Source organism: Orcinus orca, chromosome 18 (assembly GCF_937001465.1).
Source record: "Orcinus orca chromosome 18, mOrcOrc1.1, whole genome shotgun sequence".
Classification (NCBI taxonomy): Eukaryota; Metazoa; Chordata; class Mammalia; order Artiodactyla; family Delphinidae; genus Orcinus; species Orcinus orca.
Window position 1 is genome coordinate 5247133 of NC_064576.1, and position 26082 is coordinate 5273214.

General features: G+C 40.2%; 1 protein-coding gene across 2 annotated transcripts; it reads left to right on the top strand.

The window, feature by feature from the left end:
* The first annotated feature begins 541 nt into the window (after window positions 1-541).
* ARGLU1 (arginine and glutamate rich 1) lies at window positions 542-25771 on the top strand. Of its 2 annotated transcripts, XM_004273612.3 has the most exons (4): window positions 547-1138; window positions 9174-9399; window positions 11683-11766; window positions 24935-25771. In XM_004273612.3, the coding sequence occupies exons 1-4, from the start codon at window positions 792-794 to the stop codon at window positions 25097-25099; spliced, it is 822 nt and encodes a 273-aa protein (XP_004273660.1). In that variant the 5' UTR covers window positions 547-791; the 3' UTR covers window positions 25100-25771. The 2 variants fall into 2 exon arrangements, with proteins under 2 accessions (XP_033290959.1, XP_004273660.1); XM_033435068.2 differs by lacking the exon at window positions 24935-25771 and having other exon boundaries at window positions 542-1138; window positions 11200-11765.
* Window positions 25772-26082: the final 311 nt, after the last annotated feature.

Sequence of the window (26082 nt, forward strand, 5' to 3'; positions counted from 1 at the left end):
AGTTTTTCCTCTGCTTCAGACTCTCTTGAGTTTTAAGCCTTTTACTGAACTCAGATTTAAAACGGAGGCATGAGTTTTCGCACTTGGCCGCTGAAGTCCTACATAAGCACTGGCTTCCATGTATCTCAGTCCCCTTTGTACCCTGTGAGCTTCACAACCACGTCATAAAGCGTGGTGTCTGGTGTCTCCACTGCGCAAATGAGGGAGCTCAGCTCAGAGAGGCAAGTGATCTGCCCAGGGTCTCTCTCACACCATTTTGGCCTACCTGACAAAACCAGTTCCTAGGATACAATGCAGTCAGGAAGTTGGTACCGAGGCACGATTTCATTCGCACCAAAACGGGAAAGTTCCATGCTTACGGTGTCAGCATCTTACCAGAAAGCAAAACTGCTCTGGTGAGGAGGCGAAGGACTCCCGCGCCCGCGCGGCAAGCCGGCTTGAGGCTGGCGGAAAAAGCCGAGCGCGTTCGGAAGCGCTCGCCACGCCTTCCGCAGGGAGCGTCAGGGGGCGGGGCTCGCGTGACGGCGCGTTGCGCGCGGGGCCTTGTGGGAGGGGCGGCCGGTGCAGCCGCGGCTGCCATCTTAGCAATTCCTGGCGTTGCGGCCTTGTCGTTGGCGGCGGCCTTCGTGGCGGCCGTCGGCCTCAGGGGGAAGCAGAAAGTCAGCTCGCTGATAGCTCTCCTTCCCCCAGCCTCGACAAGATTGCCAGCCCGCTTCCGGAAGCGGAGGCGAGGACAGCCGGGCACGTGCGGGGCCCGAAGCCAGCGGTTAGTCCCAGCGTCGCCCGGAAGGATGGGCCGGTCTCGGAGCCGGAGCTCGTCCCGCTCCAAACACACCAAGAGCAGCAAACACAACAAGAAGCGGAGCCGGTCCCGGTCGCGGTCTCGGGACAAGGAGCGCGTGCGAAAGCGCTCCAAGTCCCGGGAAAGTAAACGGAACCGGCGGCGGGAGTCGCGGTCCCGCTCGCGCTCCACCAACACGGCCGTGTCCCGGCGCGAGCGGGACCGGGAGCGCGCCTCGTCCCCGCCCGATCGCATCGACATCTTCGGGCGCACGGTGAGCAAGCGCAGCAGCCTGGACGAGAAGCAGAAGCGAGAGGAGGAGGAGAAGAAAGCAGAGTTCGAGCGGCAACGAAAAATGTGAGTGCCCGCGGGGGGAGGGGCCGGGAGCCGGGGAGGCGGCGGGTGCGGGGTGGCGGGGAGGGGGAGCTGATTGGCCCTGGGGCGAGTGAAGGAGGTTAGCGGGGTCGCAGGGACCGGCCCCGAGCGGCTGCAACCCTGGCCTATGGAAAGCCTGGGGCAGGACAGACCCACGAGTTGGCTGGGAAGGGCAGTAGTGGAGATGGAGCTGGAAGGGCTTGGAGCAGGGCAAGCATTTTGGCGCGAGAGGAGGAGGAGCGTCCCGGAAGTAGAGGCTGGAGTTCCGTGTGGGGTTGGAGCAGGCTGGCCCCGGAAAGTGGACGGAGGACGTTGGGGGGCCCCTGCAGAAGAGCGTTCTTGCCTTGCACCCTAAACGCGGGACAGGGATTCTCGGAGGTGAACCGCTTCAGGTGGTTGAAACGTACACGCACCCAATATAAGTCCTTATACTTTAGTGTACTCCTGCTGGTAGAGACGTCGCGGTCGCTTTTCCTGTCTTGGGCCTGCTCTTTTTGTTTTCTGAGGTGTAAAAACAGAATGCGCGCAGCTTAGGTGTGCAGTGAGGTAAATGAATCTTGACGCTTGAGTTCACCTGTGTAACCAATCGAAGCCTGCTCCGTCTTTTCACTCTTTACTAGTTATGGGCTGTAGGTCTCCGTAGCACACTTCGGTGCAAGACTGTAACTCGTTTCCCTTTTTGGTGTATACGTGCTGTTCAGAAGATAGAATATTCGCTTTTACTTTTGCATTGATCATATGCAGAAGAGTCACCTCTCAAGTACCTTTTGGTCTAAGAGTAGGTGCAAATGATTCCAAACGAATGAAATTTTGGTTTTAAAGTGTAGAGTTGTGTTTTGGTTTAAGACCCTGGTACTCTGATGCGCTGGGTATTCTTTCCCAAAGCCACGTTGAAAGGTAGAGAGATTTGCTAACTCTCCCTGTTTAACCAGCCATCTTCCTCAGTTCTTCAGTGCATGTTTAGAAAGTGCTCATAAGGCAGGAGAGTTACTGAATATAGAATTTTCCTGAGACAGATTTATGAGTGCTGAACCGTGTAGGCGTTTTCAGTCTCTGCAGTGTAGTTTGTGTTATGTTCCAGCAAAGCTTGTTTCTGAAAGGAAATCATTAAGAGGTAGGGGACTGGAAAACTAACTATTATTACTGGAGGAAGCAGTACCTGGAGATCTCTTTCACTGCGTTTCTTTAAAACATGCACAACGCTTGCATTTTTCCTTTACTTAGAACTATCGGTGGGAAGTATGAACACCGAGTACGAATAATTGTGTCACAAGAAACCGTGATTATATAGAATCCCGTTTTTTTGGTCTGGAACAAGATCCTTAACTGTGAAGATGTAGCTCTCAAATAACTGTCAACAGATGAACATTTAAAAAAATTAGCTAAGATAATTCTGAGATAGTATTTCCATGTGAAAACAAAGGATACCTCCAAAGAGTAATGATTTGCCATTCATTAGAGAGCCGAAACTTACGGGGAAGAGTGAAAGGAAACTTGGTATCCAAGGAATAGATAGAAGCATTTAGCAAGCTACACACGAATAGCAGAGAAGAAATCCAGGGATGAAATGAGAAAATAGAGCAGTTACATTGTCCCAAGTTGATAGAGGAAGCACATGGCCGTTAGCATTTATGAAGGGAGGAGGGGGCAGAGCTAGCAGCCACCTGTTCACTGAATCCCTGCGTGTCGTGCAGTAGGCACTACTTAGTACGCTCTAATGCCTAATAATACAGAGGAGACGATTGAAAGATCTAGGTTTTGCAGTCATGGGAATGGGCAGAAGTAGTTGTTTATTTACAAATCCTGTTGGTTAGTTCATTCACCTGATACTTATGGAGCATCTTAATAAGTGCCAGACACTATGCTAGGAGCTGTTACTCTGAAGATGATTGACCCCTCCAAGGTCTCCATCTAGCTTGAAGACAGGTAGGTAGATAATAATACAGTGTGGTAAATTCAGTGATAGTGATGTGACTGTAAAAAGGAAGCATCCTGGATGGGTAAACACCTTAGTGCTCCTCAGGAGTGAGTGGCAGGTAAAAATAGGATTCTGTCAGGCTAAGCATAGGAGGATACTTGTGGACCAAGGGAGGGAGCCCCCTCCACCCCTGCCAGAATAAAGGGAGGGGTGCAGTATGGTCTTAGGTGGGGTAAAGAGATGAATATTGACTGGCACATGCATTTCTGTAAGTATTCAAGTCATGGAGTGGCTGGAGAGGTAGATAGAGGCAGGGAATCATGGGAAGGGTCTTGCCATATTAAGGAGCTTGGATTTCATCATAGAAACCAGAAGGGTTTTAAGCAGGCAAATGGCGTGGGATTGTAGGTTTGGTTTTCAATGGAGCATGTACTGCTGTGTAGGATAGAAAGTTACAGTAAGTCCACATAGGAGTAGTGAGGGAGCAGTTGTTGGAATGGAAGAGAGGGGCAGATTTAAGAGGCATTTAGGGCAAACAAAATTGGATGTGAAACATAGGGGAAATAAAGCATTGTTTTGGCTCTCATGTTTATATTGTGGCTATTGCATCTCAGCCACCAAATGTTTAAGTGACTGCTGTGGGTCAAACACTAGTTAAAATGTCAGAAACCTGCACTTGGCACTTCCAATGTAGGCACTCGATTTTGGAAATAGTGAGTTCATCCAAGGTTGACACGGGAGACTGAAGCCTGGGGGAAACCTTGAGAGTAGATAGAATGGTCCAGGCAGAGAGTGGAGGGAGAAGAGCAGTTGATTCATGGGACTGAAAGAACCTTAGGGAATGTCTGGATGTACAGTTGGACAAAGGGAGACAAGTGTGTGGTGTAGTAGACAGCAGAGAACGTAACAGAAGAACACGCACTGTCAAGTGTACCTTCTAGAGGTCCAGTGTGAGATGGAGAGAGACAGCAAAATTAAAATCTCTTGGGCTTAACCGATTACAAAGTCTCCTTAAGGTTGGAAACCAGATTGTTTTGCCGTTTACAATTCTGAGGCCTTGAATAAACTACCTGCCTGTGAGCTTGATTTCTTATCTGTAAAATGGAGATACCTGTCTCGCTTATTGTGAAGATTAAAAGTACTTAGGTGATACTTGGCATGTATGTAATGAGACTCAGTAAATAATGTTATTTAATGTAATTTTTTTACATGTAGGCAGATTGAACCTGGTGATTTTAAGAAGTGATCTTACAAGTTACGATCTTGATGCAGTAAAAGGCAGACCTTAAAATTAAAAAAAATTTTTTTTCCTCACTGTTGAAAAGTTCATTCCTGTGGTTGAAAATTCAGTTCAAAAGATTTCCTTCTCCTTATGTCCCAGTCATTCAGTGTTGCTCTCTCTTTCCTCCTCTGCACCCTTATCATTTTTCCTATGTATTATTTTGAGACGCTTTATGCCTGTTGTGATAACTGTTGGAAAAAATGAGTGGCTGAAAATGACTTGCAGCAGATCAGGATAATATTAATGGCATAGTAACTTACTGTAGCCTGTGGTATCTAGGTTCGCATATACTTGATGTTCAATTGCATGGCATATCGAGAGCCTTCTAAATCCGAGTGTCTAAAGTGAACTGGGATCTATATGAGTGATTCTTAGAAGAATGCTCGTTGTGAGAGCAAATTCGTTATATTGGAACTACGTACCTCAGGGAGGTTAGGGCTTTGAGACAAAACATTAGGGCATAAGATCAAGCTGATGTTGGTAAGAATTTTATCAATTTTTTAGGTAATTATTTTGGTAGCTAAATTTTTGTGCATACCTTTGCCTTTAATGTTTGTCGTGGAGAAACAGTGCAGGGTAGTAGCATGCTTAAGATCGTTATCTTTGGAGTTGCCTAGGTTGAGGGTCACCTCTCAGTCACCTGTTTAGCCTCAGGAGCCATCAGAGATGCACATTATGCCGTGGAGTATAAAGCTTTTGGCAGTGTAGTTAGTTGGTGTCTATTCAGTACTGAGTAAATACTGTTTGCTAATATTATGAAGCAGTTCCTAGAAGGACACTACTAGGGTTGAGTCTGTACATTTTAAAGACTTAAAAATAATATTAACCAATGCTCTGTACAAAGTCACACTCGCATTTAACGATGGGCCCTTGCTGTTTGTTTTAATAGTTGCCATTTTAAAGTTGATTGTGATTAGTGTTATGAGAGCATGGAGAAAATGAGGACCTACTCTTATCTATTGAAAAACTTCAAGGTTTTCATTCAACCCTTTCATCAGCGTCAGATTGTTTGTTTGGTTGCGTTGGGTCTTCGCTGCTGCACGTGGGCTTTCTCTAGTTGCGACGAGCAGGGGCCACTCTTCCTTGTGGCACGCAGGCTTCTCATTGCAGTGGACTCTCCCGTTGCGGAGCACGGGCTCCAGGCATGCGGGCTTCAGTAGTTGTGGCACGTGGGCTCAGTAGTTGTGGCGCACAGGCTGAGTTGCTCCGCGGCATGTGGGATCTTCCCGGAACAGGGCTCAAACCTGTGTCCCCTGCATTGGCAGGCGGACTCCCAACCACTGCACCATCAGAGAAGCCCTAACAGATTCTTAGCAAGGGGATGGATTCATAAGAGGAGCCTGAGGAAAAGATTAGAGAGAGAAAAGAATATCAAGAGAGTGACAACTCCTATGGCAACAGTTTTAAGGAATGGCTAGGCAGTCATTTTAGGTGAAGGATCTTTCCTAAGATACTAATGGCAAAAATGGGTTGTTGGGTTTTTTTTTCTTTTCTGAGAAAGTTTCAGGGCTTCTTAGGAAAGTTAGCCCAGTTGCTGCCTTATCATTGATTATGATAATAAGTTTGTCATCAATAAGAATGAACTTTTTAAAATTTTAAGAGCCACCTATCCCTCCCACCCTCCTTCGGCTAACTGGTAGAGGAAGGCTATGTTGTACTAAGTTTCATTCAATTCTATACCTTATATGTTTGTGCTTTTGTGGGAAAAGACAAGACAAATGAAGAAAAACACAGGAATACAGAGATTGCTGAGACATGCGGAGAATTTTTACTTATCATGTATGTTAATACTTATATTTAGCTGTAGAACAGAGTCGCAGAAGTATAGGCTCTATTAGTAGGTATTAGTGGGGTTCAGGTTTCTAGCACAGCATCTAGTGCATAGTAGGTTGTTCAATACAGACTTGTCGTATCTCTCAAGTGCTTAATTCTCTTGTTCGTGTGCCCTTGGTTTTCTGGATCCAAGTGTGTGGGGGGAAGGGGATTAAAGCAATATCCGGCTCTTAACTTTTTCAGCACTGGATCCAAAAATTGATTTAAATTTTTTTCTGAGTGCTGAAGTAGCAATTTTAACCTTACTGAAAATAACAGCGACAGCAAAAATTATATCCTTGATCATGCTTGTAGGGGAACAGCTCTGCTCTGGTACCCTGACCTTGCCTGTCTCCTTGTGTAGGGCGCAGCAGCAAGGCTTAATTACAGTCCTGGGGGTGTGCCGTGGTGCCTTCAGGAACAAAGGGGGATGAGCAGCCTTGTAAGAAACTCCACTAGGCCATTTCTCATCCTCTGGGTTTCAGTTGAGCTTGGGAGTTTCCGCTTGCCCTCCCCTTTAGGCTGGAAAACTGCTGAGCTGTACTTAGAACGGACTCCTTGGCAGCAGCCACCTGTTGCCTACATTGCTTGTCACCCTGTACGGCCTGTCACCTGGCCTCTCTGGTTTGGTGTCCATCAGTGGGAGCAGAGACACAGGGAGCTGACAGCATGCTGATCTGGCTCCTGCTGTAAGTAAGGAACTGGATTGGTTTGAGCTCTTTTCTCCTTGCTGACCAGATCTGTGGAGGTGTGGTCCCACTGGCCATTGTGCCATATTGCTGTCCTCTAGGGACTGTTTGCCTGACAGAAACCCTGAGCATGTGTCAGGTCTCTTCCACCTTTACCAAATTCCCGAGTTAATTAGGCAGCTTTTCTACTGATAAACAAACCCAAAGCCTTATCCAATTCTTTTCCCTCATCTTTTACTTTGTGTGGAAAGTTTTAACTGGAACTTGGTTTACAGTGTTCTGCTTTAAGAGTTGTACCATTTTTGAAATTTTAAAATGAGGTTTCTTTGTAGACGTCGCTACATTTACTAATTTTATAAGAACCAACTAACAGAAGAAAGCGTGGGGCGGGGTGTGTACGCTTCTGAAACTTCGTGTCATGAAAGCTTTTCAATTCAGCAAAATAGGGTATTAATCCTCATACAGCTGTCATCCAGGTTCAGCAGTTGTTAGCTTGCTTGTTTCATTTCATATTTCTGTCTTTCTCTTTGGATGAAGTAGAGAAACAATATTTTTATGTTTGGAATGTAGTTTAATTTCCATTGAAATAGCTGCCTGATGGCTTTTAGGTATTCCTGGCCATTCTAGCGTTGGGGTGGATATCTCTTCTCTTTTACTAAGCTGCTATAGCTAAAGGCTTATTGAAACTACCCTAATACTATATTTCATTCAAAGTTAAAAAAGGAAAAGGAGTGTAGATAGAGAGTACATGTTAGGCTTTTGTGGGGGGGAGTTCCCCCAGTGAAAATCACCAATAATTTAGTGTTGGGGAGGAGATATTTAAGAAACAAGAATGGTTATTGCAGATATCTAGAACCTAACAGAAATTATGACTTCTCAAGTAGTTGCTATCTCCCTGACAGAAGTATGTAGGGATTATAAATGCAGAAACAGATATGAATCAGAATATTAGATACATTGGTGTCAGTATGGTAACACTGTGAATAAATAACAGGAGTTGAGAATGAAAGCACTTCAGTGGGAATTGAATCACCCCCCAAAGTAGAGTTGGGTTGAAGTGGATTGGGTATTTAAAGGTCACTTAGAAACTGTAAAGCCTTTACTAAACAGATAAATTGAATGACTCATACATATGTATGAGTCATCAAAAGATGGAAGGGTTACAGATTTTGTTTAATTTTGTGGATTGTGAGAAATATGCAGCATTAATAGATTGACCTCTTAGGATTTAGGTATACTTTCAGAGTCTCTGCTTTCATTCCAGCACAAATTATTGTCTCAAGTAATGCCGTTCAAGAGAAGTACAGTGTGAGCCACATTAAAAAGGAACTAGTGAAATTAATTTTAATATATTCCCAGTCTGTCTCAAAATACTGTCATTTTAACATGTAATCAAATAAAAGTACATGAGATCTTATATATCTTTTCTTCTTACTAATCTTCAATTCAAACCAGACACATCTGGCTAGTGGCTATCATATTGGAGATCATTGGTATAAAATGTGCAAGGTTTCCACCATAGTACCATGATAAATGTCAATATTTTCAGCACAGAATTTCATTTTGAGTGAATAAGTTCATTTATAATACCTAAATGGGGTTAAAATAATTAAACGATATCATGCTTCATTGAACTTTTTAGACGTGATACTAATATATTTCATCCACTTTCCCATATCTAGAAGAGCTTTGAATTGAAAGTCAGTTAACAAAAGAAAAGGTGCAGTAAAGGGCAAAAGTTTAGAACCTGAATAAGTTTGCCTGTATTTTTGCTAAAAACCACAGTATGTTGCTTTAGCAGTCTGAATCTCTTTGAGTCTGTCTTTATTCTGATCTTGCTTGGGGTGGGGGAGGGGAGAATGAATTTAGCTGGTCTGAACTGCTTGCTACATAATAGTTTCTCCTGACTTGTCTGTAGCTCAACCCTTAGACTGAATGGATTGACAGAGGAGCAAATCATATATTTAATAGCTTGTCTTTTCCTTATGAAGCTGGTAACGAAAGTAGATTTCCTGTTTCAGATTCACTCTACAGTTCCTAAAACTACTGCATTAATAAGCTGTTTGTGTATACTAGTCTTTTTGTATTTACTTTAGAAAGTGACAGAAAAAACCATGATTTTATATTTATTTGAATTTCTGTATCACTTAATCTTTTGGTATCTATCATTTCCTTGAATGTTACATGAAAATGAGTTGTAAAATCTTAGAAATATGTAAGCAGACTCAGTGTTTTACAGACTCACAACTAGGTCTATTTCAGTTCTTAGGTTTATTTCTTACATTATCTAAGTCCTTTCCCCACTTTGTTTGCTAGTCGGCAGCAGGAAATAGAAGAAAAACTCATCGAGGAAGAAACGGCACGAAGAGTGGAAGAATTGGTGGCAAAAAGGGTGGAGGAAGAATTGGAGAAACGGAAGGACGAGATTGAGCGAGAAGTGCTCCGAAGGGTCGAGGAGGCCAAGCGCATCATGGAAAAGCAGTTGCTCGAAGAACTCGAGCGACAGAGACAAGCTGAGCTTGCAGCGCAAAAAGCCAGAGAGGTAACGCTCGGTCGTTTGGAAAGTAGAGACAGTCCATGGCAAAACTTTCAGTGTCGGGTGTGCCTCCTGCGCAGTTCAGAAAGAGATGGAATGCAGACCAATTCCTTTCTCATCTAAACTTAACATTGCTGCAAAAGTTAATTTTTTAGCCTATTCACATGTGCTGACTGATATTTAAAAGCTATTTTCATAAAACTATCCAAGGATACTTTTTGATTTAATGGAGCTGGCTTACATATTTGAGAAGTGTTTGAAACTTTTGCCATGGCTGCAGGACTTACATTCTTTTTTTGGGAGGGTGGGGGGAGACAGGGAGTGGTAAAGGGAAAAGGATAAAAATCCACCTGTGGTTACGTGTTCTTCTTTTCTGTTTATCTCTCTTATTGCCTAGACTGTGAGAGGCTTTTTGCCTTCAGTCAGATTAAAAAGAGCAGGGCCTAACATTGAGTGATAGCACCTGCTTTTGATAAGTAGGTTTTCTTGCTCTTCTTTTTTTCCTTCTTTTATCCCTCACCCCCTACCCCAAATCCTGCCTCAACACAACGGACTAATTCTAGCATTCTGATCATAAGGCCCTCCATTTTCCTAATGTGTTTCAAAGATCTTTTTAGGAAAAATGTCCAGATTATTCGTCCACTTTTTTAGTATCTACTAACAACTCCTTTTTTTCTCTAGAGAGTTATGAAGGAACAGGTTGTCCTTGTCTGGAGTCAAGCTAAACACATGATTTGTTTTATCAGCAGCTGGAGCAGAAGTTGAAAATGTCTTTCTGTGAGACAGTAATTTGCTACTGAAGCTTTATGGCTTATTTGCACTGATTACTCCAGGATCCTAAAACTTGTTGAAAGTCACTGGAACGCTCAAGGCAAATTACCTTACAGCACTGAGTGTCCCTCAACATAGTTTGCATAGTCACTGTGAATTCCATTGATGTGTGCCATAGGAAATCCCGTGGTTATATTTTCTTGAACTTCAATGTTTGACTCAAAATATGTGACTCATTGTCATTTTTAATCTTGGCATTATTGTGGACAAGTTGACGTCTTATTAAATCTCTTGTTTCCCAGTAAGCTTAGTTTTTCAAATGCATTTTCCCTTGTGCTGTCTAGATATACATGTCTATATTTGGTGGATATCCCAAACTCTGTGCCATTGAGTATATGAAATTTTTGTTAGTGCCTTTAATAATGAAGATACTTTTGGAGTAATGGTGCTGTCTTGTAGCGAGTTATTAATCATAGGAAGATTTTTTTCTCTTCATTTGCTTTTTGTTTCATATTAACAATTTTTTTTTTACACGGACACAACCCTCTGACAGTCTTTCCAAATATTAAAATCATTTGAATATGTATGCTGTGATCTCAACACTGCCCAAACCATCAAGCAATCTTCATATAGCTTGCATTATAAAATCTCATGAAGTTCTCCAAGAAAAAATAAATTACAGAATTTTATTTCCTGACCATGCACCCCCTGGATTCCTGAATTTCAGTTCAGATTGTAGATGACAAGATAAGCTGCCTTTAGAAATTGTCAACATCTGAATGTTAAGTCCATTCTCCCCATGGAAGAAGCCCTTAGTTCCATGAAGTATGGATTACCATTTGTATTTTTCACTAACAGTAAATGTATTTTTCTTATTAATTGTTTGCCTTAGGAATGATGAATTACATTTTTTGTTCCTTCTTACCATAAACATCTGCATTCCTCAGCTCAGCCTTCCTTGTATGTTGTTTCTTTATAAATGGTTGAGCTGCTGATGCAGGTATTGCCAAGCTAACAGTACAAATCATTTTAAAGAGGAAGCTGGCGCGTATGGCAGCCGAGGAGCACACTCTGCAGGACACTGGACAAGACAGTAAATATTCAACTTTTAATGCTGATTAAAGGAGTATAGGTAAAGAATACGTAGGTATACATAATTGGTGAGACAAATATTCACTTTATTTATATTTTATATATTATTTTTTTAATTTGGTAAATACTATCCAGTTTTGTAGTTGTCCTTGTTGATTTGTGTGATATTAAAGTATTAGTAATAATTGCCAGGAAACTGTCATTAGGGAGGGTTTAGTTGGTTGCTGTTTGGACTGGGAGGGATGATTTAAATTTAGTACTAGAAACAAATTTTAGTGGCTGCACAGTTTATCATTTGTCAGACAGAAGGTAGCTATAAAGCTACCCTGTTTAGTCAGATCGAAATAATTCAGAGGAAGATTAGTGAATATTTTGTCAATAAAAAAAATTTATTTTTCTAACATCTTAACATGTCCTCCCCTTTAGGAGGAAGAACGTGCAAAACGTGAGGAGCTAGAGCGAATACTAGAAGAGAATAACCGAAAAATTGCAGAAGCACAAGCCAAACTGGTATGTATGAAGCATTCATGAAAAACATTTTAGAGTTCTCGGGACTATTTTAAGGGATTTGAGGGAACAGTAGGAATAGTTGAGTAGATTTTAGCTACTGTCTTCTAGAGGAATCTGTTTGGGGCAAGCCAGAAATTCTGATTAATCTGGAGAAAGTTCCAAAATTCACAGTGGTTTAAAACAGCTTTCCTAGGGGAAATTGTACTGTCCCCATCCCTAATTTCTTCTTCCTAAAAAGACAAAAACAAAAACTTGAAGGTTAAGTTCTTAATTAAGTCTACTAATACGCAGCGTTTCACTTGGCATTAGTTGCTTTGTTACCAATTACTAGACAGAATAAGTAGAGAGTATATATTTGATACTAAGTGTACCAGATTAATAAATTTTTTTCATATTTCATGTTTATAATCTAACAAGGAATACAGAGACTTAAAGAATTACAATATGAGATACAGGTGTAAAAGGAGATACAATTTTTACATTTTAATAAAGAAGTCAGTATAAGAATATTGAAGTAAATTTTTTAAATAGAAAAATGAATACATATCACTTCTATTTTTCTTTCCCATTCTGTATTTTAGTACTTCTATTTGTTTGTTTGTAGCATATGCTAACATTTAAAATAGAATTTAAAAATAGGTACAATTTTTGGTGTAGCAGGGTTTTCCCAATTAAGAGTATGAATATATTTTGAAGCATTCTCAGTATGATGTAAAAGAAAGCTAGAATTAAAGGACTATGGATATAAATAAATCAAAAAATGAAGAAGGATAGTCAGACATTATAAGGGAAAATTTTCTTTTCCTTATGAAGATGGCATATAGGAATTCTACTTCAAAGTAAGAATATAAATCAGAGATAGAGGGAAATTTACTTAGAATGAATGAGGATTAGTGGTATTTACTGCCCAGGAATGAAGACATGACCCTAGAGGGACTCTTGGTTTTAGACAAGTTTTGTCTAGTTAGAAATGTGTTGAGAATAATGCAGCCATAGGAAGACATTTGCTGCTAAGTCATACTCTTGCCTGGGGGAGGAAGGCAAGATGGAAGCTCCAGTTAAGCGATTCAGAAAAAACAAATTCTGTGACTGTGTTTATAAAGGCACAGAAAAAGATCTGGGAGGATCTAAGTAATTAACAGTGAATCCCACTGGGGGGTTGGTGAAGGAGGACTGTAAATAACTGTTTTATAGTGAATAAGAATGTGAAAGTTAAAACCACCAGCAGTTGGTTCTAGAGTATGATCTTTTAAAAGATAATCTGCCCCAGATAAGAGCCAAACTAGAAATACCCTAAACAACTTACTGAACATGACACAAGGGATTCTTAATATCACTGTCCTGGTTACTGTGAAAGCCACAAGGAAAGGGGAAGACCTACTTGTGCTTTACCAATGAAAAGACCTTAAAATCTGCTTAGGTGGAAGAAGCACCATGAATATGAGGTGGGTGAGAAGTCATAATAAGATGTATCAATACATTGCTGATTAATACATATGTGATAACGCTTTTTTCTTTTAGTGATTCCACATAAGGAGAAAATCTCAGTGCAAGTGCGAGAGAAAGTAAGAGGGGAAGTGTGCATCTTAATTTTAGTTTTGAAGGTTGAGCTTTGAAAGGTAGATATAGTCTTGTTTGTAAGGCCATGGGTATTTGCAGGAGAGATGAACAGTATAGTTGGTGCTATAAACATTGAAGCAAAATTACCCAGTACGTGGGATAGAATTCCTCTTAGAACGTGGTGTAAGAGACTGTATAGGGAGTTCAGTTTGCAGATGTCCTGAAAGGCCAGATTGTGACTTCTAGAGCAAAGGTTCTAAGCTTGGTATACCCTGCCAAGGTCTTGATCCCTTCTGACCCTGGGGTAGCTGTCTGAGTGCCTGGGGACAGCTTGGCCTCCTTACGTTCCTCTAATAGCCTTCTTTGTTTACCCAAATGAACCATAAAAATAGGAGATTAGCAAAGCATATTCTTAAGCAGTGCTTTTCAAGTGGTGGTAAAGTTGCCCAGGTTTTGTTTTTGTCTTTTAATCCCAGTTTGTCTCAGACCTCTACTTTTGCAAAATACAGTTAAGATGAATTATTAGAAAAATGAGGTCAAATTGCTATAGAAGTTTCTAAAATGCTTATTCTTGGCTTCTGCATATCTTATTGTGGGTCAGTTACAGTTTGCACTGTCGTTGGTCCATGGGCCATCCTTAGAGTAGCACTGCTCTAGAACCCTTGAGTTTGACTTCGTATTATTAGACTGCAGTGACGCTGCTCTGACTGCATGTTATCAATAAAACTTCAGTGAAAGGGTATCTTAGGGAAGAAGCAGCTTGAATTTGAGGAAAATTGGTAAAAATCTGGACATAACTAATTTGCTTCTTGTTTTCAGTAATGTTGGAAGCATAAAAAATTATTGTTCCTGTTGGAGAGAATTAATTTTTATTTGGTTCTGTTGGTGGCCATGTCCTTGCAGGGAAAGTAGAGTACCCTTTGTGTAGGAAGAGACAAGAAAATGTTACTGTATAAACATGCAAGGCACACTATTGCAGTTTCTCTCATTTTTATCGTCCTTTCCCTTTCCTCTCAATTTTGAGCACAGTTCTTTAATCTTTATACACGTTTCTTAGTATTTACACTAGGAAATACTACATAGAATGTATTGAAAGTCTTGTTAAAATAATAGACATATGAATAAAAAGCAATTTGGAGATAAAAGTAGTCAGGATGTTAAGTTCTCTTAAAGGCATTAGTGTATTAATTGTGGAGACAAGGACAACTCCAAGAAAAGTCAGCTAATGATATGGAACTATTTGGTACGTGGTATGAGTTACATGAGGTAACTGACATAATTGCCCTGGGAACCTTCCTGGAAGAGATACCACTGCTCTGGACCTTGATGGACAGTTAAAAATTGAATTTAGGGTGAGGACAAGAGGGTGAGGAAAGAAGTAGGGCAAAGACCTTTAGGGAAGTACAATTAGAAAAAAAGCAAGAATATGTGGGATCTCTTGGGATAAGCAGTAGTAGTTGTAGTAAACCCACTTTATGTGTAGTCAGAAGTTCAGGTTTTGAAAGCAGATTAGACAGGTTGGAAAAGAGTGTACCCTGGGGGAGATTTCTTGTCTATAACCATGAAAGAATAACACAGTGATCTCTTGTAAATCAATAAAGGAGACCAACTTCCTGAAAGGGGTGGGGGGGACTACTTCGAGAGGTAAAAAAGGTAACTTCACACGAGTAAAATGAAAAGTAGCTGTAGTAAATTCCTGAAAATAAATCCCAGCCTTAATGGGAAAACAAAAAAATGCCCCCTCTCTTTTCCTTTTTCTCTAATACTATATACCAAATTTGAAAAGACTTTTTTTTCCCCGTTAGTAGCAAGTGTTGGCAAGAATATGGTATAAAGAGACCCTTTATATAGTGCACTATTCTGGGAGTTTAAATGGATGTGACCGTTTTAGAAAATAACAATAAATCAGTATATACCAGGAACCTTAAATTTTAATTCTGCGCCTAAGAACTTACCTAATGGAAACTGAATCCAGTACAAATCAATTCACACACAAAAATGTTTTCCCCTTATTTGAATAGTGAAAATTGCCCAGGTTTTTAGATAAATTATAACACATACATACAGGGGATTTTTCTGTAGTCAAAAAGCATCTGATAATACAGGGGAAGTATGATTTTCCTAATTTGAAATGTATATTTGTACATTTAATAGAAAAATATGCCAAAGTACTGAGAATAGTTATCTCTAATTGGTAAGCCTATAAGTAATTTTATACTTTTCTCCAGTTTCTACTTTTTTTTTTTTTTTACAAGTAATGTGTATCACCATTATGATCAGGTAAGAATAACTAGTAAAGAAAGTAAATTTAAGCCACACTTAGACTAAGTTTTAAGTAAGCCCTCGTGACAAAACTTCAAAGATTGCTCCCAGTAATGTCTGTAGTAAGGAACCAGATTAGCTAAGCCATACGGACTCTCATATATGATACATGTTAAGTGGTCTAGACCAAGAGTAGTTTTTGCTCATTTTAGTTCCAAGTTGTTTATCAAGATACTTGATTTTATCTGTCCATAAGGAGGCAAGAAAATATTAACGAACATACGTATTTGATTTATAAAATCAAACAAAAACTAATCCAAAAGTGGATTAGCTTGACTTGACTTTTTGGCAGATTGGTTCCTAGTTCTTGGGTTAGTATTGGCATTGCACAGCTATCATCAAACATTTGAAAGGCTGTTGTTAGTACGATGGAGAATTTTAAGTTTCTTTAAAATGTTAAAAGTAGTACTTAAAATTTTTCAAAGTCCTCTTCTTCACACAGTTTTTAGTGATGCGTCTGGGATAAGCCCAGATACTATTCTGAAATGTGTATGAATCTTATTTATTCAGAACAGGAAACAGACTAAGTGAAGGTGGTAGGTGTTGCCATGGAATGAAATGTTCTAGGAGGTTATGTCAGTAGGAAAAACGACCCCTCAAACTGTCTCCTGAAATTCTGGGTCTATAGTATATTTCCTCTCTTTAATATTGAAATAATTTTCCTCTTTTCCCTTGCCAGTTAGGGAGATTTAGCGTGCTCGTTGTGCTGTATAACACGTGGTATCTCACCAGTTTGAGAGATGAAAAGATAGTACCATGTTTACAAGCTGACTATATATGAAATGTATTCCACATACTTAAGTTTCAAGTAAACCAGATCTCACTTTGCAATTAAGAGAGAGCTCTGAAAAGAGTTCTTAGGGAGATGTAAGAAAGAATTTTTTAATGTTCGTGTAGTAGACAGAAAAATGTCTCCTGCCCCCCAAAAAAGATATCCATGTTCTAATCCCTAGAACCTGCGAGTGTTACCTTATATGACAGTTAAAGAGTCTACACAGATGTGAATAAGTTAAGGATCTTGAGGTGGGGAGTTTATCCTGGATTATTACTGTGCCCTAAATGCCTTTACATATATCCTTATAAGAGGGAGATGGAAGGAGATTCTACCACAAAACACAGACAGGAGAAGCCAAAGACAGAACAGAGAGAGATTTGAAGATACTGGCCTTGAAGACTGTAGTGATGTGGTCAGAAGGCAAGGAATCCTCTTAGCAGCCACCAGGAATTGGAAGAAGCAAGGAACAGACTCCCTTTAGATCCTTGAGAGGGAGCACACCCTGCTGACACCTTGATTTGGGCCCAGTAATCCTGATGTCGGACTTCCGGCTCTCAGACTAATCATGTGCTGTTTTGAGCCTACCTAGTTTGTGATAACTTGTTACCTAAAAATGTGCAAGTGTTTTTGGTATTGGACAGTGGGTAGAGGCTGGAAGAATTTTGAGGTACATGATAGAAAACGCCTAGACTGTTAGTAGGAATATGGGCTTTAAGTGCACTTCTGGGGACTTCTCTGGTGGTCCAGTGGTTAAGAATCCGCCTTGCAATGCAGGGGACGCGTGTTTGATCCCTGGTCGGATAACTAACTAAGATCCACATGTCGCAGGGCAGCTAAGCCCACTTGCAGCAACTAGAGAGCCTGCGTGCCGCAACTACAGAGCCCTTGCAGTCTGGAGCCCATGCGCCACAACTAGAGAGGAGCCCGGGTGCTGCTACTAAGACCCAACACAGCCAAAAATAAAGAAAGAAATCCCTTTTTTAAAAAGGCACTTCTGGTTAGGATTAGAAAGAAAATGAAAGCATGTTATGCAAACTGGAGGGAAGGAATTCCTTGTTATATAGTGGAAGAAAACCCAACTGAACTGTGACCTACAGTTGTGTGAAAGGGAGAACTTATCTAAGCGATGAAGCTCATGTACAGCTGAAGATATTTCTAAGTAAAGTGCAGTCTGGTTTCTTCTGAATATTTATGTAAAATGCAAGAGGAGAGTAATTGAGGAAAGAATCAAGAAGTAAAATAAATGAGAACTTGATGTTTGGGGAAATATTTAGCCTATTTAGATTGCAAAAGATGCTAAAATTAGGTTCACTATTAGAAAAACTTGTTCTGGAAAGAAGTCTAAGGGTATGATTGGACATCCTTTTGCTAATGCTGAAGAGTTTATGCCTGTGACTCATAGGTTACCTCAGCCATTTTAGCAAAAGCCAGGATTAGATGAGATTATCCAGAAAAGACCTGTGGAAGAGCCTGTTGTCTAGTGGCCTGATATACATGGGAGACTTACAGTGTTTTTGAGATGTTATATCAGCAGAAACGCTGCCAACATGGACTGAAAGGGAGAGAAGACCTAATGATGAAAGGCTTTCAGACTTCACTAACATAGGAAAAGGTGATATGAAGTCAGAACAGAGATATGAAGGTACTGGCCGAAGGAATGTGGCCCTGGAATATCAGCACCTTGATTTTGTTGCAGTGATACTGATTTTGGACTTCTTGCCTTCAGAATAAACTTCTGCTGTTTTAAGCTATCCAGTTTGTGGTAATTTGTTACAGTGGCTACAGGAAACTAACATAGTTGGAAAGAGAATGGGGCATTTATGCTAGAGTGAGTGTATTATGTAAGTTGAAACAGCACAGTACTTAGGATGGCTCATAATGACATATTTATACATTTTAAGAGATAGGAAAATATGGTATGCCATCAAATGTAAATGTCAATTAAATATTTTAATTTGAAAGAGTGGGCAAATTAGGTAAGGATTTTAAATCACTGAGAGGCTTGTTCCCAGTTGATAAGGCAGAAGGTTGATTTAATGATGTTCATGTATTCTTGGCAACGATTTTTTAAAAACTTTCTGGACATTAATGTATTGCCGTCGTGTGGGGTGGTGTGAAGGATGGAGACTAGAAACGAGAAAGCCACTGAGGTCAGTGAAAAAGATGGGCACTTGATCAGGTGGGAGTAGAAACAGTAACGAGAATAGTTGAACTTGGTGAGTGATAAGGGTGTACAGAGGGAGGGAGAAGAGGAAAAAGGAAGGAAAGTAAAAGTCTATTGTGGGAACCAGGGAAGACCTGATGTAATCGTGCTAAGAGCCAAGGATCACCAGGCATTGAAGGAGAGCTTTCACAAAAAGGAATGAATACTGAATAAGACAAACAAAAGAACTGAGTAAAAGAACAGAGAATTTAGGCTACAGAATATTAAAAGAACCACATCTAGAAGAGTGCAGTTTTTTTGTTATGTTTATAGGACATGAATGGTAAAATCCTGAAGGTATCAGATTTCTCTTTTGGCAGTAACACAGAGCACTCTCTCCAGAGGTCTGGAAGGCAGTGAGTTTTGTACCCAGTGTTTCTTTTCAAACCAAGCTCAACTATCAGTCAGTTCCTTCTTGAAGCAATTATTTGTACTTTAAGTAAAAGGGGGCTAGAAGGAGTGTGGTGGTATGATTTCTCTTTAGATGAGTAGCTAATGATATCCCGTAATGATAGTTAGTGTATATCCTAAGGAGGTAACTCTCAGAATAACTAAATTGCCATGGCCCCTGGAGGAAAAGAGGGAATTGCTTTTTTCAGTCCTTCTTTGTTATTTTCTTTTTTAAACCTTGTACATGAATAACATCATAATAGTTTGCTAAGGGTCAAAACTAATTACATTAAATTTCTTTCTATAATTTTTTTTTACTCATTGTTTATCTAAAAGGGGACATACATTATAGTTTTTATGGAGGGGAGGGTGCATTAAAGAAACGAAATTGCAGAATGGCAGAGTGAAACAGGAGGTATGTTTTGGGAGGTTAAAATGCAGAAATTCACATTTCCCAGTAGGGGCATGATTCCTAATTGTAAGATTTTTTTAGTTCTTCCCATCATCCCAGTAATCACTCCTGATAAATATTTCTATCTTTAGATTTTTGCAGTAGGACCTCTAGGTAAAGTGGGAGGGGAAGACAAAAGATACTGGGAAGGGGGTTAAGTAGACCCTTCTACTATAATGGTATGTTTTGCTCTTGTGTATTTCATCTCAGCAGTCATTCTTTTTGCATGGGGTGCAGGGTTGAAAGCCTTTTTGAGACCAAACAGGGTCCTGGGTGTAGTGGCTGGGAAGGACTGCCCCACTGTAATGGCTCTAGTATGGTGGGTGTGTTACCTTTCCCTTTGGCCTCCCTGATGTCCACCAGTCTTGTAGGAGAATTTAGTGTTGTTGACCTGTATCAATACGAATGTGCATACCCTACCCCCACTTGGAATAATGTTTTCTTTTGCATACATTTGAAGCGAGGGGAGAGGAACAGTGTATATGTGCCAGCAGATGGGACCATCAGGAACAAAGCAGCCTTTCAGTCAGTTAACTGCAGAGGGAGGTGGGAGGCAAGGCTTTAGAAGAATACCTAGCAAGTAAGGTGTAGAGTCATATCACACTTACAGATGGATAGGCAGTTTTTCATCACTTGAAAGCCACTGTATTAAAATGAGAGACAGGTTTGGTTTTTCTCAACTAGCCTGTTTTTTTTTTTTTCTTTTTTTTTGCGGTACGCGGGCCTCTCACTGCTGCGGCCTCCCCCGCCGCAGAGCACAGGCTCAGCGGCCACAGCTCACGGGCCCAGCCGCTCTGCGGCACGCGGAATCCTCCCGGACCAGGGCACGAACCCGCGTCCCCTGCATGGCAGGCGGACTCCCAACCACTGCGCCACCAGGGAAGCCCATAGCCTGCTTTTTTTTAATATATAAAATTTACTTTTATTGTCAAGATTTATCAGTTTATCAAGACATTCATTAACTTCCAGTTGAAAAAGTTTTGTAACTTTCAGTTCAACATAGTTTTCTTATTTTATCTTTTATTTATTTATTTATTTTTGGCTGCATTGGGTCTTTGTTGCTGCGCGCGGGCTTTCTCTAGTTGCGGCGAGCGGGGGCTACTCTTTGTTGCGGTCCATGGGCTTCTCATTGCTGTGGCTTCTCTCGTTGCGGAGCACGGGCCCTAGGCGCGCGGGCTTCGGTAGTTGTGGCGCACGGGCCTCCGTGGCATGTAGGATCTTCCCGGACCAGGGCTCAAACCCATGTCCCCTTCATTGGCAGGTGGATTCTTAACCATTGCACCACCATGGAAGCCCCAGTTTTCTTACTTTAGAGCTAAAATAATTGTTTTCCTTCTCTGGTCACTGTACTTAGGCCCTCAAATATTTTTTGTTTGGTTTAAAAGATAATTTCCAGCATTTTAAAGTATTGCACTTTACAGTGTGTTCTCTCATAATTATCTTATTTCATCTCATAATTACCCTGTCATAATTTCATGGTTATTGTCATTGCTGTTAGAGCCATTCTTTATATATATAGTAAGGGTCAAAAAAATAAGATTTTCCCAGGATTATTGAAGTACTGAAACTTAAAGACCAACTATGCATGTCATAAAATTCTTCTTTGTTTTACAAAAACCTTATGAGTGTTAGTTTTACAAATAGGGAGTCCTCCCCTGATGTATTAGAATTGTTGAAAACTTATTACAGGCCACATTTTAGGATACATGTTTTTTTACATAAAGTAAATACACTTGTGTCTGTATCATTCTTTTTATTTGAAAATGTCTTTTTGTTATTTCTGCAGTTTTATTGAGATATAATTGACATAACAGCACTGTATAGCATAAAGATTTAACATATGATTACCATGATAAGTTTAGTGAAAATCCATCATCTTTTTTTTTTTTCTTTGCCAAGGTGTAATTGAATATGCTTAGTTTAAAGCTGTAATAGAACAAAATACAAATATTTATACATAAAGACGGGAAGGACCTGCTTGGTTTCATTTTTTAAAACCATTCCATTGTCAGGTACTTGTAATAGGCATTATGTGCTTAAGCACTGGGGATAACACTGTTAGCTATCACTCCTGGTTAATTACAGCTCTCCCTCTGTACACACACACACACACACACACACACACACACACACACACACACACACACACACACACACACGCTTTTGTCTCCTGTATTTCTAGACTTCAATGAAACTGAACCTTTTCTTTCTCTTCACTGAAATCTAAAGATAATTTCAGTGCAGTAGAAATGGTATTTTCTGTCTGTGAAGGAAGTTACTTTTTAAATCTTGTTTAATTTTTTGATTAGGTAATATGATCACATGATTCAAGATTTAACAGCCACACAGTATTTTTTAAAATATATTTTCCATAATATATTTAATAGTCCATATTGATGAATATTGGGGTTTTTCCAGTCTTTTACAAACCACGTTGCAATAAACTTGTTCAATTTTGCATGTATGCAAGTATGTTTATAGTATAAAATCTAGAAAATTAAATTGCTGGATATAAAAGTACTGCGAAATGTAGTTTGGGGTGGATAGTGCCAAAGTAGTTTTCATAAATTTCTCAAATGGGTTGAAGTTGTGATGTTCAAACCGGTTAGTCCCCAAGCTTCTTTCTAATCTGCTTTCCTAGGGGCTGAGTTAGAACCTTACGGAAAAGCGAGTCTGTGGTGTTTATCCTGGAAAGAGTTTCCAAAGCACAAGCGTGCCCCCTAAGAGTCTTTATTAAGTCTTGATTCAGTTGCATGTGCCATGCTCTGACCCCAATGTGGAATGATTTATTAAAACTGGATGAATTTGCTTATGAATTTACTAATGGTGATCAGAAGCAGATGATTATTTCTCTTGTAATTATCATTGAAAGTCTAAACAAGAGAATGGTGATTTGCAATGGACTTTGACACACAGGTAGGATTGTCGTAGGAAAGAATGGCATGAGCTGAGCTGGTGGAGGGCAGATAGAAAGGATATGGAAAGTCACAAATAGTATGCTAATCTAGGAAGTTAGGCCATGTCTGTGCACAGTGGAAATCATTGGAAGTCTGAGGGCAGGAGAGCACAGTGCTCAGGAAAGGTGAAGCCAGCAGCATTGTGTAGGGTGGATTGAAGGGCAGAGACTGGAAACAAGACCATTTTAGGTCTGCGAGAGATCTGGGGCCCTGAACTGGCACGGTGGCAGAGGGAAGGGACAGAGCTCTAGGGGAGAGAATATAAAGGAAGAGAGGGATATAAGGGGGGAATTGACAAACCTGAGGGCTGTTTGGTTGTGTCGAGGGAAGAGGGAGGAGGGGAAGGAAATAAGCCATACTAGATGCGTGGCAGGAGGGAGGCCAGAAAGGGTTGGTTCATTTTAGGGTTAGGCTTGAAGAATTTAAATCTTCAACATGTGGAGTTTTGAAGGTATTGAAGAGGTTTCCCAGTTGGATGTTCCTCAGCCAGCTGGAAATGTAGCTTAGGAGAAAGGTATGGGAGAGGTACTTCAGCTCTCTGTTGGGTTTCCACCTTATGAGAATATAAAGATACAGAAGTTTGTGAAAATCCACTTGCCCATCTTGCCTGCCCACCTAATTCCCACTCCTTCAGTTTTGGGTCTTCCTCACCTCTGACCGTACTTGGTAACAGTGGATTTGGCCCACTGTCTTCCACCTTTTAGGGTCATGATCCTTCTCCTTACTTGCTCCCCACCCCACCGGCCTCCATCTTAAAGTAAAACAAACCTCTTTCTGGTGTGACTTATGTATTTAAAAGTTGGTTTGTTTTTTTTTACCTACAAGATAAAATTTAAACGTTTTATTAAGTTGAATACTAGAACTTGTTACCTTTTCCATCTTCTGCCATAAAGCCTATAAATCAGTCACATTGACTTTTAGTATTCCTGAAAAGAAAAACCTATCCATGGAGGACCTTAGCCTTTTGAACCTTAGTGTTTCATTTATGGGAGGAGAGAAAATTTTTAAAAGACAAGTTCAAGTGAACAGAAGAATGAGTAAAGGGAAAGGCCACTAAACTTATTGTTAGTTTTTGACCATCTAAAAAACAATTTCAGTAGAATAATGGAGATGTAAGCAGTGAATTTTTAAAATTTGACTTTGAATGGAAATAAGGCATTCGAAGGATGCAGTGTGTATTTTAAGATCAGGGTCAGATGGGGGGGAAAAAGGACAACTCAGTGATGATAGCTGAGATTTAAAAGTCAAGAGTTAGAGCAGGTTTCCTAAACCTTGGCACTGTTCATCTTTGGAGTTAGATAATTCTTTGTTGTTGGGGAGGGGGGCTGTCCTGTGCCTTGTAGGATGTCTGGTGGCCTGTTCTCTGCCCACTGGGTGCAAGGAGGGCCACCCACACACACGGCACACACACGACACACGCCACACACACACCACACACATGAGACACACACACGCGCACATGCCACACACACGAGACATGACACACACATGCACACACGACACACTACATGCACTCACACGACACACATGCACACATAACACGGCACACACATCGACACACGACACGAGACACGTGGCACACAACGCACGCACACGACACACACACGACACACAGCATGTGCGTGCACACGGCACACATGCACGCACACGGCATGCACACACACACACACACACACACACATTGTGACAACCAACCACACACTTCCTAATGTCCCCTGGGAGAGGAATAAAACTACAGCTGGTTGAGAATTACAGGAGTGGACATGAAATCTTTGGGGAGAGGGAGCAACTTGACGGAGCTCGTGAGAATAACCTGATTTTCTTGGTGCAGAGGGGAGTCTTCTGTAGAGAGCACAGGAAGGAAGTCGGTTGCTTGAGACTGAAGGAGTTGTGAAGGAGTCAGAGGCATTGCAGGAATTTGATTGATATCTATTTGAAATTAGATGGCGTTTTATAGTTAGCCAGGTCAAAAGGTCTCATTTTTCTCTCCAGAAAAAAACTTACTATTTCATGGTTGTATATTGACAATATAATGTAGTTCTGTTGGGGATTTTTGTCTATAATTTTTGTATGCCTTTCTAATTATAAATTTAGTTATAGTAATTGGTAATAACGTACTCTGAAAAATTCATGCCTTGATTCGTATTTGACAGTTTGTTAATCTGGTGCATCGAGGGTGTAGATAAAATAAAAATAGGTAATAGGACAAAAATGTATACTGATCTCGACATGATTTGTAGAAACTTCTTTTCATTTTCAAAATGTTCAAGTGCTTTCCTACAATTTGTTCATATATTTTTCATTAAAAAAAATCAGAAAATGTTGGAATAATTAATAAGGAGTTCTTTTCTAATTCCTAGGTATGTTTTCCTGATACTTTCTATGCGATCTTAGGCAAGATTTTTTAAACATACACTTTTGTGTGCCCCTGTTGATGAATTTGTCACCCAATTTCTGGAATATTACTAATAGAAGACATGAAATTCTAGTTTTTTACTTTTACCTTTCAGGCTGAAGAACAGTTGAGAATTGTTGAAGAACAAAGAAAGATTCATGAGGAAAGGATGAAACTAGAACAAGAGCGACAGCGTCAACAAAAAGAAGAACAAAAAATTATCCTGGGCAAGGGGAAGTCCAGGCCAAAACTGTCCTTCTCATTAAAAACCCAGGATTAAATTGCAAACTCTGAACTTTTTACAAAGAAAAATGGAAAAACTTTGTATGGTAGCTTCATGTTGAAGTGGTTTTTTTTTTTGTTTGTTTTGTTTTTTTTTAATTTGGAAAATCTGGAAAGTTAGCTTGTTCTAATAGGGGCTATGCTCTGCAATTCCTTTTTTTCCCCTCCACTCCTTTAATGTCCATTAAGTCAAATCCTTATCAGATCATTGTTATCTTCCACAAAGCGATATTTTTTCACCTGTTGGATTCTGTATTAGTGATCTGAAGAAGAGCAGATCACTTTGTAAACTATGGATGGTCTGATAAGGTTTTTACTGACCCACTGACTTCACCGTTATACTCTGTTTACTACATCATAATGCTGGTTTTGCTGACTTTTTGTTTTTTTATATATTTATAAAAAAAGAAAAAGTTGGTAATTGCATCGGAAGCGCCCAGGGTGTTGCCGGACCTTTGTGGTATATTGTTAACCAGTGTCCTCGTGGTACTGTTACTCTTGATGTTCCTGACACAGGTAAGGATACAGTTGGTCAGCTCTGATACAACATATACATACAGTTCAGTATTGTCTCTGTTCAACTTGTTTTTATTTCATTGATGAAATCAAACCAGCATTCCCCATTGTGTAAATAAATGATTTTGCTGAATAAAGTAAAGTCTTAAATTCATATGTTGAAGCAATTTTTTTTAAAGTTCTGTTAAGTCTTAAAAGAGGGTGGTTTACTTTTTGATGGTCAACAATCTAGAAATCCTAGGACTATGCTGTATATTTCTTTTCACTTTTAACATAGGATTTATATGTACATTAAATATACTTGAGAATTAGTATTTAATGGCTATTTTACAGATACCTAATTTATGCTGATACAACAAATTATGACAATAGTATTACCGTTAAGAAAGACTAAGCACCCAGAAAAAGATTTAAATTCTCAATCCTGTGCCTCTATTTTAGGATATAAGTATTATTACCACAAAT

Excerpts from the sequence above, each read along its gene's own strand:
- ARGLU1 (XM_004273612.3), top strand. The coding sequence starts at position 792 with ATGGGCCGGTCTCGGAGCCGGAGCTCGTCCCGCTCCAAACACACCAAG. Across the intron at positions 1,139-9,173 it reads TTCGAGCGGCAACGAAAAAT|TCGGCAGCAGGAAATAGAAG; the intron begins GTGAGTGCCCGC and ends TTTGTTTGCTAG. Across the intron at positions 9,400-11,682 it reads CAGCGCAAAAAGCCAGAGAG|GAGGAAGAACGTGCAAAACG; the intron begins GTAACGCTCGGT and ends CCTCCCCTTTAG.